This window comes from Zalophus californianus, chromosome 15 (genome assembly GCF_009762305.2).
Source record: "Zalophus californianus isolate mZalCal1 chromosome 15, mZalCal1.pri.v2, whole genome shotgun sequence".
In the NCBI taxonomy this organism is placed as follows: domain Eukaryota; kingdom Metazoa; phylum Chordata; class Mammalia; order Carnivora; family Otariidae; genus Zalophus; species Zalophus californianus.
Genome location: NC_045609.1, coordinates 62,926,906 through 62,939,374, shown reverse-complemented (window position 1 = coordinate 62,939,374; position 12,469 = coordinate 62,926,906). Strand labels below are relative to the sequence as shown.

Genomic DNA, 12,469 nt, shown 5'->3' with positions numbered 1-12,469 from the left:
TTATTTCAAAGTAAGTTAAAAGGGTAAAAAAAGTCCCTGGACCCAACTTTCCTCTCAATCCACTGCCCAGTATCTCCTCAGAAAACCCCTAGAAAAATCTGTCTTCACTGTCTCCAATTTCTCTTTTCTCAGTCTATTGGAAAAACCTTTATATTATGGAAAATGTCAAACATATGAAAACATAGAGAAATAGTATAATGACCCCCCCCCATCCAGCTTCAACAATTATCAAGTCATGGCAAATCTTATTTCATTGTATGTCTCTACCAATTTTCCCAATACTAGATTATTTTTTGCCAATTTTTATTTTAGGATTATTCAAATGTACAGAAACGTTGCATGAGAAGTACAGTCTATATACCATATACCTGTGTCAATAGTGCATGCATGTTCTGTATATCTAGTATACCTGTACCATATACCTTAACCCATCAGCTTTTAATATTGCCACAGTTTTTTGTATTTTGTATTTTTCTCCTGAATTATATATGTGTGCGTGTGTATACTGTTCTTATCAATTTAATATCTGATATTTATCCAATTCCAATTCAACATACCCTAAGGTTCTTCTCTCTTTCTCTAATTTAGCATGTAGATCTCCTTTCTCAGGGCAAGCTCTAGTTCCCCAAATATAAGTATATTTATTCATTTGCTCAGTCCTACAATATACGTATAATGTCTCCACCAAAAGCAAAACTTCTTGGTAGGTTTTAAGATTTCCTTGCACCTCTTTTTGTTCTTAGGATATATCTCATGGAGGGCAGACTACCTGCACATTATATTCAGAATTTATTGGGACTAATCCTTTTTTCCCCTTCTGTGTGGATAACATTATCAACTTGATATAAAGTTCTTCATGCAGCGCTGTTCTTATTTCAGGGGGAAGAGGCCAGTGCGTCTTCTGATTTCATGATTTTCTTTTGTTTCTGCAGGACCCTTAATCTTCACTTCTTCCTTTCTTCTTTCCTTTCACCGAAGTCTCCAAGAGGCCCCTCCCTCTTCCACGCTGCCTCACTCTCCCCAGAAGCAGCACTGCCTGAGACTGCACCTCCAGTCCCTTTGTTATGATTTTCCAGAAGCTTCTCTTTGGGCACTGCAACAACTCCCACCCTACTCCAAACACAAGCATCTCTTACCTGATTTATGGCATTAGTTTCTCTGCCCTTCTGGTCCCCTGATCTGTACCCCTCCCATTTTACCTCCCACCACTCTCCCGGAACCTCCTTGGTGTTCCTCAAAGATACCCAGCACACTCTTGACGCCAGCACCCACAGCTCATTCTTGCCATGGGCCCTTGACATGCTGTGGCTGTTACCGGGGGTGCTTTCACCCCATTTAGCCATACGGCTTGCTGCCTCACCTCTTTTGGATCTCTACTCGGTTGTCATCTCATCTTCCTACATAACATGGCAAACTCCCTCCCCACCAGCCCCTCTCTATCCGCCCTCCCCCCCACCCCGCTTCGTTGTTCTCCAGAGTGCTCATCCCCACCTGGCCTACATCATCCGTACTTGTTTACACGTTACCTGAATCCTCTACTAGAATGTAACATGAGGGAAGAGATTTGGTCTGTTTTGTTCATTACTATATTCCACGTTTTGAGAACTGTGCTTGACCCATAATAAGCACTCAATAAATATTTCCTGAATGAATAGATAAATTTATTGACAGCTATTATGTGCCAGGCACTCTCCTAGGGCCTGGTGATCTGCAGATGAAAGGCTACCACCTTCACCCTTAAGAGCCTAGTCTGGTCAACTACAACAATACTTTCTTAAATTGCAGGCCATGTTTTTGTCCGGGGCTGGGAGAAATTCTTGGTCTGATGGATTCTGCATTGTTCATCCTTACCCTCCTATTTAGTCTCCCACCTTTCATCTCCCCTGCTTCTCATTTTGCAGCATCTGATACAGTTTTGGTTAAAATTAGATTTTCCCAGGAATGTTTGAGGAAAAGTGACACCCAATTCTTTAACAAATATTCCTTTGGTTCCCACTATGTGCTGGTCACTGTGTCGGGTCCCAAGGAACACTTGCTGAATAGACAGACACAGCCCTGGCCCCTCCCGGTGTTCACTGCCTTGGGGGGGAGGAGTTACACATTAACTGGACATTCACAGAGTAGTTATTTAACTGCAGTATGACGAATCAGGATGGACAAGTTCAGGTGTCACTTATGACAGTAAACACAGAGACACTGACGTAGATTGGGGCCACAGGTACTCACTAGGTCCCCTTTTCAGGCTGGCGTGCCCATCCCCTTATGGCTGTGCATGTCTCATACCTGAGACCTTTGGTGCCTTGTCCTTGGCTCATCAAGGGGCATCCCTTGTTACAGCATACAAGGCTATACCACTGCCCCTATCCAGAAAAGCCTGTGACTGACTGATGAGATGGGGATACAAAAGTCCCGCCCAGTTGGCCCAAATTGGGACAGCTCAGCAGAGCCTCTCCATTACCCTTATACCCTGGGAATCAGGAGAAGGCTGGGCCACCTAAGAGCACATTGTTGCTCAGCTCCTGCCCCTTCCCTGCCTGCTTCCCTTCCCCATTTTACAAGTGTCTCTGAAAAAGCACTCCCTCCAAAAATTGCATACACTGGAATCCTGTTCCAGGCTTTGCTTCTAAGACTCAAGGTAGTGCCTAAGACAGGACCCAAGGCAGGCTTACTTGAGAAAGTGGCTTTTATGCTCAAGTTGGAAGAATGAGAAAAATGACAGGTTGAAGAGCAGGGAATGGAGACCAGACAGATAGAAAAGCATATGAGAAGGGCCTGCAGTGAGAAGAATGTGGGACATTTGAAGCACAGAGCAAAAGGCTGTTCTAACACTAAAAGAGTTCCTTTCAGACTGGAGAGAAGGGTGGGCTTCAGACCCTTGGACAATCTGATCCCAGCAGGCTGAGCCTTTGGTCATTTGCCAGGTGATGGTGCTTCCATTGTCCAGGAACACATGGCTTTGATACACAACTACTGGGCCCACAGTCCATGGGATTTTTTTCCATTTCTATGAGATTGTGTCATAAACAATGGCAAGCAAACTGACCCTGAAGCGTGCTTTTCCTGTATTTGTTTTATTTTAGTATTTCATCATTGCTTAATTAGGTTTATTTGGGTGGTGTTTCTCCTTGTGTCAAGTGCCTCTACATTTTGCTAAACTCTCTTCATCACCTTCCCAGAATTAGTCTCTCTCTTCATTAAACCAGCATAGACAGAACTTGGCTTTTTCTTTAACTTAAGAGAGAGAGAGAGAGAGAGCACACACACATGCATACACACACTCCTGTGCAAGAGGGGTCGGGGAGGGGCAAAGGGAAAAGGAGAAAGAGAATCTTAAGCAGGCTCCATACCCAGCACGGAGCCCGATGCAGGGCTGTCTCATGACCCTGAGATCATGACCTGAGCCAAAATCAAGAGCTGGATACTTTAATGATGTACAAATGTTGGCTAATTGGACAAAACAATAAAAATAAATTTTTTTAAAAAGGAGCTGGACACTTAACCAACTAAGCCACCCAGGTACCCCATAACTTAGCTTTTTAAAGTAAATTTAAAATAATAATTCTATTATTACCATCAATTTATTCAACTAAGGATTATCAATGGATGCTAAAACTGGTGGATGAAAGTTTGATGAGGAACAAGATTTTTACATGGTTTCTAAGTATCTTCCCACAAATTAATTAATTACAAATGGAAAAACAGTAACTGTACAATAGAGAAACTGGCAGACACTACTTAACCAAGTGATCACAATTAACATCACCAATGATGAAACAAACCCACATCACATCTCTTCATGTGGTACGCTGAGAAGGGTACAACATGATTCATGTGATGTTCCTGTTAGTAATGTACCACCTGTTTTAAGCATGAGAAAATATCAGACAGAGCTAAACTCAGTGACAGTCTACAAAATGACTCACCTATATTTGAGTGTCTGCAGTTTATTATCAAATGATCATGAAAAAGATAGAGCTAGGGAGAGAGAAAGAGAAGAGATTGAGCTAGTAATAAATCAAATGGGGCAGAACATTAGCAATAGATTAATGTGATAAAAAGTATATGGGAATTCTGGGGCACCTGGGTGGCTCCATTGTTAAGCATCTGCCTTTGGCTCAGGTCATGATCCCAGGGTCCTGGGATCGAGCCCCGCATGGGGCTCCCTGCTCTGCAGGAAGCCTGCTTCTCCCTCTCCCACTCCCCCTGCTGTGTTCTGTCTCTCGCTGTGTCTCTCTCTGTCAAATAAATAAATAAAATCTTAAAAAAAAAAGCATATGGGAATTCTTTGTACTATTCTTATAACTTTTCTGTAAATTTAAAGTTATATCAAAATCTTAAAGTTACAAAAACTTTTAAAGATAAAAATTATTTGTAATGGTATATCTAGGATTGATCTGCTGATACTTCTTTAAAAATAAAAATTTATAGGGGCTCTGGCTCAGTCAGTTAAGCATGCGACTCTTGGTTTCAGCTCAGGTCATGATCTCATGGGTTGTGAGATTGAGCCCTCATCAGGCCCTGTGAACAGCAAGGCGTCGCTTGAGATTCTCTCCCTCTGCCCTTCCCCACTCATGTGCATGGTTGTGTGCACACACACTCTCTCTCTCAAATGAATCTTTTAAAAAATAAATATAAATTTATAGCTTTCTACTTACCTACTGTGTGTTTAGCTCTAAGTCCTTATAGAATTTCAAAAAAGTAGGGGGAGAGAGGGTAGGTGGGACATTTTCCCCCTGTTGTAGCTACTCAGCTACATAATTGTTGGAGAGACAACAAATACAGAAAACAAAAGAGAGTATAATTATATATGTTATATCTCCAACTGTCTATATCTATCTATATTTCTATCTCTGTCTCTACCTCTATATCTATATACTTAGTCTTTATTTCCTTAAAATCTAAAAAATTCCATGAAGATATATCATGGCTTAAAAAAAAAAAAAAAAATCAAGATTTTTTAGGGCCAGATTGTATACCTGGAAATTTCTGTCTTATAGAGAGAGAGTCAGAATTTCCCAGAAAGATTTGCTGAGATTTGTCTTACTAGGCCTATCTCTGCCTGCACCATTAGCCATGATCAGTTATTTCCTTTTTTTTTTTCCCAATGTAATCTCTTTAAAGCAAAAATCTCAGACTCACAATATATTAAACAGATCCAGGTGGAACATCTCTGGTTGAAGAGGGTGGAGGGCCCAGGACACTTCACAAGGTCTGTCCTCCCCCTGCGCCCCTCCCTTGCAGCACAATGTGAACACCCCTTCCTTGGAGCATTTGATGCTCCTAGACGTTAACTTTGTTATCGACTTCCTTCCAGTCATTAGAAGCAGAAATGAAGAAACTTCAAAACTCCATTCAAGAAAGCACACAGAATTTTGATGAACATTTGAAAAGACTCTTTGAAAGGAGAGTGAAGGCAGAGATGGTTGTCAACCAGGTAAGTAGAAGCTTTATTTACAAGGCCTTTTCTTTTTAAGGAGCCTCAGGGGCCTCTGTTCTTAGAAAAAAGACCAACACCTTTTCTGGCACCATGGTCCTGCTTGTGCTGGCCTGGTTCCTGCTCCAGCCTCACCTCTGCCACCCTCCCGCTCACTGCCATGCTTCCTGCTCTGGTGCCTTGAGCTCACCTCGGTGCCCCTTCCTCCCAGCTCTGCCTCCTGGCCCCTATCTACTCAGCTACATATGTCAGGTCCCAGCTTACAAGCCAGTTCCTCAGACTAGGCTAGAGCCTCCTAGTATATGCTCTGTTCTTTTACTGAATTTTAATTTATATGAGATTACTTTTTAATGCTCCCAAAACTATAAGTCTGTCTGATTCATCCCTGTATCTCCAGAAACTAGCAAAGGGCTGGATCATACTATGTGTTAAATGAATGAATAATCCACCTGCCCCAAAAGATCCGATGAAAAATCTGGCTTAATTTGACTCAGCAGTAAGAATATAAATGACACGGGGCGCCTGGGTGGCTCAGTCGGTTAAGCGACTTGCCTTCGGCTCAGGTCATGATCCTGGAGTCCTGGGATCCTGCATCGGGCTCCCTGCTCAGTGGGGAGTCTGCTTCTCCCTCTGCCCCTCCCCCTCTCATGTGCTCTCTCTCTCTCTCTCATTCTCTCTCTCAAATAAATAAATAAAATCTTTAAAAAAAAAAAGAATGTAAGTGACGTGTACAGTAACTAGAAGCAAGAAGACCAAGCAGTGAAGCCTTTAAATTCTGAGGAAAAATTATTCCTAGCATGGGACTCTATACCTGGTCAAACTATCAGTTGAGTGTAAGGGAAAATAATGATATTTTGAGAAATACAAGATCTCAAAAATTTATATGTATCTTCCAAAGCAAGGGGGTCAGCCAAAAAAAATGAGAGAAGATAAGGGAACATCTAGGAGGTTGTCTCTGTCCTCTGGGTCCCAACAGGAATGGTACACTGAAAGGGTTACACTTAAGAGGGTGTAATGCCAGGACTCTTTACGGAGGTATAGTCAGGGTTAAGGGGAAACAGCAAGGAATGGTGAAAAACTAAGAGAAGTAGCAGGAATGTTACTGTCTAGTAACATCACTAGAGCTAAAGAGGCAAAGGAAGGGAGCTGCTACCAGGACCCAGCAAGACCTGTAGCCTTGAGAGAGAGGCTGCTCTTTGGGAGTCTTGGCCACAGACAGGACATAACCACTGGCCCAGCAGGGAGAGAGTGTGTATATGGTGGTTGGGTGGGGGGACACTGGGAATAAATGCCCCAGCACTAGTCCATAAGAGCCACATTAATCATAATGCCCCCAAAGTGGAAACAATCCAAATGTCCAACAACTACATATAGATAAATAAAATATGGTTTATCCATATAATGGAATATTATTTGGCAATAGAAAGTTCTAATACATGGTACAACATGGATGAACTTGACTTGTATGAAATTAATGACTTGTATGAAATATATCTTAATAAAGCTGTTATTTTAAAAAGATAAGCTCAGAACATCTTTTCATACAAGATAATGAGGAAACTGTCAAAGACTACCAGGTAATATCCAAAGGACTCAGGGGCCAAATTTAAAAGCTCCCCTAAAGGGAGTAATTTAAGATTCAACAATGATAATCATTGAAATTAACTGAAACCCACCAAAGTTGTTTAAATTTGTGAATTTGTGATATTTTAAAAAGAAAAATGCCTATTGTTCACCTTCAGAGAATAACAACCAATTCATTATGTGGAAACTGATAAAGAGAATGCATTGAGTATTGATTCCACCTTCCTATATGAATTGTACCACTAGTTAACTACATTTCAGATAAGGAGAAGCATCTGTTTATAAAAGAATTTTAATTAATAAGTGAAAAAGGAACGATAGTAATAGACTATCACCATCTTGCAACTCCCCATAGATTAACAGGTTGGGGCATGGAGTGTCTACCATTACTAACATCACAAAAATGCAGATATCCTAACATTATGTGTGTCCCGATCAAAGAACATAGTATCACTTACGGTATTGCCAAAGGGATCAAACATGTGTCTGACAAAGCCTCTGATCAGCTTCCATTTTTCAGGAAGTACATGACATGAAGGATACTGATGAACGCACTATAAGTATGCAGATAGCAAAACCCAGACCAGGAAAAATTATAAGAAAATGTGAAGAAAGGAAAGGGGTGGAAGGGAAACTGTGGATTATAAGATTTTTAAAATGTGACAATTTTTAAAATGGACAGGAGATGCTGTAGTGCCTAGAGAGATATACCTGGGTGATAAAACCATAAAGAAACACAAGAGAGGGCGCCTGGGTGGCTCAGTTAACCAACTGCCTTCGGCTCAGGTCATGATCCTGGAGTCCCGGGATTGAGTCCCGCATTGGGCTCCCTGCTCAGCAGGGAGTCTGCTTCTCCCTCTGACCCTCTTCCCTCTCGTGCTCTCTCTCTATCTCATTCTCTCTCTCAAATAAATAAATAAAATCTTTAAAAAAAAAAAAGAAACACAAGAGAGTGATTACTCTGAATGTCAGGAAAGTAATTATTACCAGGGTTGAGATTGTGAAAGGGACACATGGAAGGGGCTTCTGGGATGGGAAAGTTCTATTTCCTGAACCGTGTGGTGATCGCAAGTGTGTTTTACCTTTATAATAACTCATTAAACTATACATGGTCTTGTGTATTTTTCTCTATGTATGTTTTATCTTACAGTGAAAAGATGAAAAGGTAAAATAACTGAGCAGTTAGTGCCACAGTCTATATTCCCTTTTTCTTAAAAAGAATTTCTCTTATTTGTATGTCATAAACCTGCTTGATGAGTGTCAAGTCTATGACCCTTTCTCAAATAGATGTAGTGATCATTTTCCCAACCTTTTTAAATATTTCTACAGGAGGAATTGAAAATAAATAATCTTGTCTTTTCTTTACTGTTGGATGAAGAAATAAGCTCCAGAGAAGCATTCCTAAACAACTACCTTACAAGGAAGCAGGAGGAGAAAGTAAGAATGATATCTGATATCTTGAGTAAAAGGATTTTCTGACAGACGTGCTCCTTGTTTAACAAGCTCTCAGGGGCATCTGGGTGGCTCAGTCGGTTAAGCATGGGCCTTTAGCTCAGGTCATGATCCCAGGGTCCTGGGATCGAGCCCCACGTCAAGCCTCACATCGGGCCAAGCTCAGCACAGGGTCTACTTGTCCCTCTCCCTTCCCCCCTCCCCCTGCTCATGCTCTCTCTCCTTTCACATTCCTTTCAGCTGTGTGTGTTCCTTGGCTCCCTGTCAGGGACTTGGCTCCAGGGTCAGGTTGAAAGCACCCGCTCTTATCTGTTAATGAAGTTATGAGATTCTGTATCTGCAATCATTTATTCAAAAGAACCATGTGACTTTCATATGACATATGGTTTATAAAATGAGACAATATAGCTTCATGGTTGAAAGGACCCACTTTTAACCACCGACTGGCTGTGACAATGTGGGACCTTGGACAAGACGTATAAGCTTTTAAGCTACTTGCAAGCTCTTCTCTGGGAATATTGTTCTCTCTGGATCATTTGGAACCCTAAGTTTTACTAAACATGTAAGTATTGTGGTAGCTTATAGAATGAAAACCTGTCATAGTCTGGAAAACTCTAATAAATAGTGTGAATAGATATGTTCCACTAAAGACACAATGAATGCAAAATGCTGGTCACAGAATAATTTTCAAAAGATGTCAGCTTTTATTAGTAGTATTAACATTTATGAATGAATGATTTAATATCATATATATATCATATATATGACATAGGAACTTAGTTTTTGCTAAAAGTCCATTAAATAGCATATGCAAACACCTTCTGAATGCAGCCCTAACTCATAACAACGCTGCAAGGTACTGGATTTCTTTTTTTTTTTCTTCCAGCAGCACATTTAATTTTTTTTCTTAAGGTACTGGATTTCTTTCACAGGTGAGGAGACCATCTCAGAGAGACTAGTAAACATGCCTAAGTTACCCATCAGAAAGTAAAACAGCAGGAATTAGAACTGTGAAAATAGATGAAGACCATTCAAATGAGAATAAGTGGACTATTTATTCAGAACTTGATATAGTAAGAGATCAGCCACCATCACTTGTGTTTGGTGGACACTCAAAGGCAGGCAGGCGGATGGGAAAGCTTTATAATAGAAAGAAGAGAGGTTCAGGTGTACCCTGATTAGAAGTTGTTGGCATGGGGGAAGGGGGTGCCTAGGTGGCTCAGTCTGCCTTTGGCTCAGGTTGTGATCCCCGGATCCTGGAATCAAGCCCCATGGGGCTCCCTGCTCAGCGGGGAGTTTGCTTCTTCCTCTCCCTCTGCTTCCCCTGCCCTTCCCCCTGCTCCACTCATGCTCATTTGCTCTCTGTCTCTGAAATAAATAAATAAAATCTTAAAAAAGTAAAAAAAAAGTTGTTGGTATTGGGAAGCCAGTGGGAAGTTAATTAGAAGACAGGCAACCTATGTGATTAATTTGGGGAGCATATTCAGTTTTCTTTGTTTGGTCCTAAACTGGAAATGGTGGCAAAAATTAGGAAAGCTGAAAGTTACTGATCAAATCATGACAGTCTGGAACTGATCATTGCTGAGGATATGGTTTTGTTTCCCGGCTAGTTGCTACAGGGGTTGTGGGTCAGAATTCTATTTGTATATGTGGTCTGGCATTGTCTGTTTATATATATTCAGTCTCTCAGAAGCCAAGCCCATGTGAATCCCAAGCTTGTGCAATTTCATCATTATCATACTTCCCTGTTCCACAGTCACTTACACACTCACACAGCTGGCTGTACTTTGAAACAGGTGATTAGGGGCGCCTGGGTGGCTCAGTCATTAAGCGTCTGCCTTCAGCTCAGGTCATGATCCCAGGGTCCTGGGATCCAGCCCCGCATCGGGCTCCCTGCTCAGCGGGAAGCCTGCTTCTCCCTCTCCCACTCCCCCTGCTTGTGTTCCCTCTCTCGATGTGTCTCTTTCTGTCAAATAAATAAATAAAATCTTTAAAAAAAAAAAAAGAAACAGGTGATTAGATGTTTTTTCTTTCAAAGTCTCCAACTGATTTACTTTCTGCTATAAATGTTATCTCTAATGGATATTTCACTGATACATTTATCTTGTACTAGGAAATTTCTTATTTTTAGTATCCCCAATATGTTTGTTTATCCTGAAAAAACTCAGTTTCAATTGTCTATTCTTGATGTTATTATAGAACCAGACTTCAGAGGCCATCCAGAAAGCCAGAGAAGACCTTGACGTGTACAAGGAACACTATGACAACTTGTTGGCAGAAGACAAAGTGAGAGCTATTGTCTTATCCACTCACCAATGCAATTGAGTTGCTGCTTAGATTTGGGGAAGATTTAAAAGGATATAATTTAATTTCCTCATAGATTTTCTCCTGCTACAATTCTCAGTTATCAGTGAACTTCATTCTGAGCCATTGTATATTTCTGATAACCACTGTGTAAAATAAATTTTTGTAACTTCTCTGGTTTAAATTTCTCTTGTACAAAAAAAGAGAGAGCACCTAGATCTTAGGGCTTCTCAAACTTTAAGTTGCAGTCCCCACTAGTTGGTCATGAAATCAATTTAGTAGGCTATGACCACAATTTTTTTAATTTAATTCCAGTATAATTAATGTATAGTATTATATTAGTTTCAGATGTACAATATAATGATTCAACAATTCTATATCTTACTCGGTTCTATATATTATGTATAGACCATGATAAGTGTATTCTTTATCCCTATCACCTATTTCACCTAATACCCCCACTCCACCTCCCCTGTGGTAACCATCAGTTTGTTCTCTATAGTTAAGAGTATGGTTTTTTGTGTATCTCTTCTTCTCTTTGTTCATCTGTTCTGTTTCTTAAATTCCATTTATAAGTGAATTTTTGTGGTATTTGTTTTTCTCTGACTAACCTACTTCACCTAACATTATACCCTCTAGGTCTATCCATGTTGTTGCAAATGACAAGATTTCATTCTTCCATAATATATATATAATATTTATCCATCCATCTATTGATGGGCTCTTGTGTTGCTTCCAAACTTTGGCTATTGTAAATAATGCTGCAGTAAACATAGGGGTGCATATATCTTTTTGAATTAGTGTTTTCATATTCTTTGGGTAAATACCCAGTAGTGGAATTATTGGATCATATGTATGACCAGTAGTTTTATAAAGGAAAAGAATAGGATAGAAAAAACATAAAGAACAGAATAAAATAGAATACCTTGCATATTTTACTGGTAAATATTATTTTGTGAAAATTTCAGTTCTGAATGATTTCTAGAACCTTATATGAAATAACATTTGTAATTCACAGAGGTACTTCCTATTCGAATTAAATCTTTGAGAAATTCTTGCATAGCAAGTGTCACCCTCAAATAAGTCTACTTTATAAACCAAATTTTCATGGATTTTTAAAATCAGAGTAATTCAACCCTATATTTTGAAAAATATTGTCAACAAAAAAAGGGCTTCTGAAAAAAGTTGCAATCAAGCAGTAATATCTCTGTCCTTAGGTTCTGGATCGCAGCTTTAGAAAAGAATTTTCTGAAATTCCCAGTCATCAGGTGGATATACTCTACAAACTTTTTAAGCGCCGACCAAGGTTTGTTTCTCCTTTGCTATCATTTTTCTGAGAAAAAAAGGTCATAAATGAAGAGGAGTGTTGTTAGATTTCAGCTTTTTCAATCCCAGCTTGATAGAAATATTCAGTGTAACATCTTTTATGTGAAAATGTTCAAGTGTCTTTATCATAACTCAGAGTTTTTTTTAGATTATTCTTACATCTTAAGGTAAGCAATGAAGAAAAATGATTTCGTTATTTAAAAAGTTAAGTATCTAAGCAAGCATTGTGCTAGCATAGTCCTATGAAAGTAGTTCCTCTTAAGATAGTGGTAGTATACGGATCTATAATTTTTCCCAAAATGTGTTCTAGCGAATATGAGGCCCTTGTTGTATGAATTGGAATTACACGTAAAAGGCTTTCAGAACAAC

The 12,469-nt window shown here is 39.9% G+C and overlaps 1 protein-coding gene across 5 annotated transcripts in view; it reads left to right on the top strand.

Annotated features, from left to right (window-relative positions):
* Positions 1 to 12,469, top strand: part of CFAP43 (cilia and flagella associated protein 43) — a 184,167-nt gene that overhangs the window by 158,377 nt on the left and 13,321 nt on the right. For all 5 annotated transcript variants that reach the window (XM_027596566.2, XM_027596564.2, XM_027596565.2 and 2 more), the window contains 4 exons: positions 5,315 to 5,434; positions 8,348 to 8,455; positions 10,670 to 10,756; positions 11,992 to 12,080. In XM_027596566.2, coding sequence (XP_027452367.2) covers positions 5,315 to 5,434; positions 8,348 to 8,455; positions 10,670 to 10,756; positions 11,992 to 12,080 — 404 coding nt within the window. The remainder of the gene's footprint in view (positions 1 to 5,314; positions 5,435 to 8,347; positions 8,456 to 10,669; positions 10,757 to 11,991; positions 12,081 to 12,469) is intronic.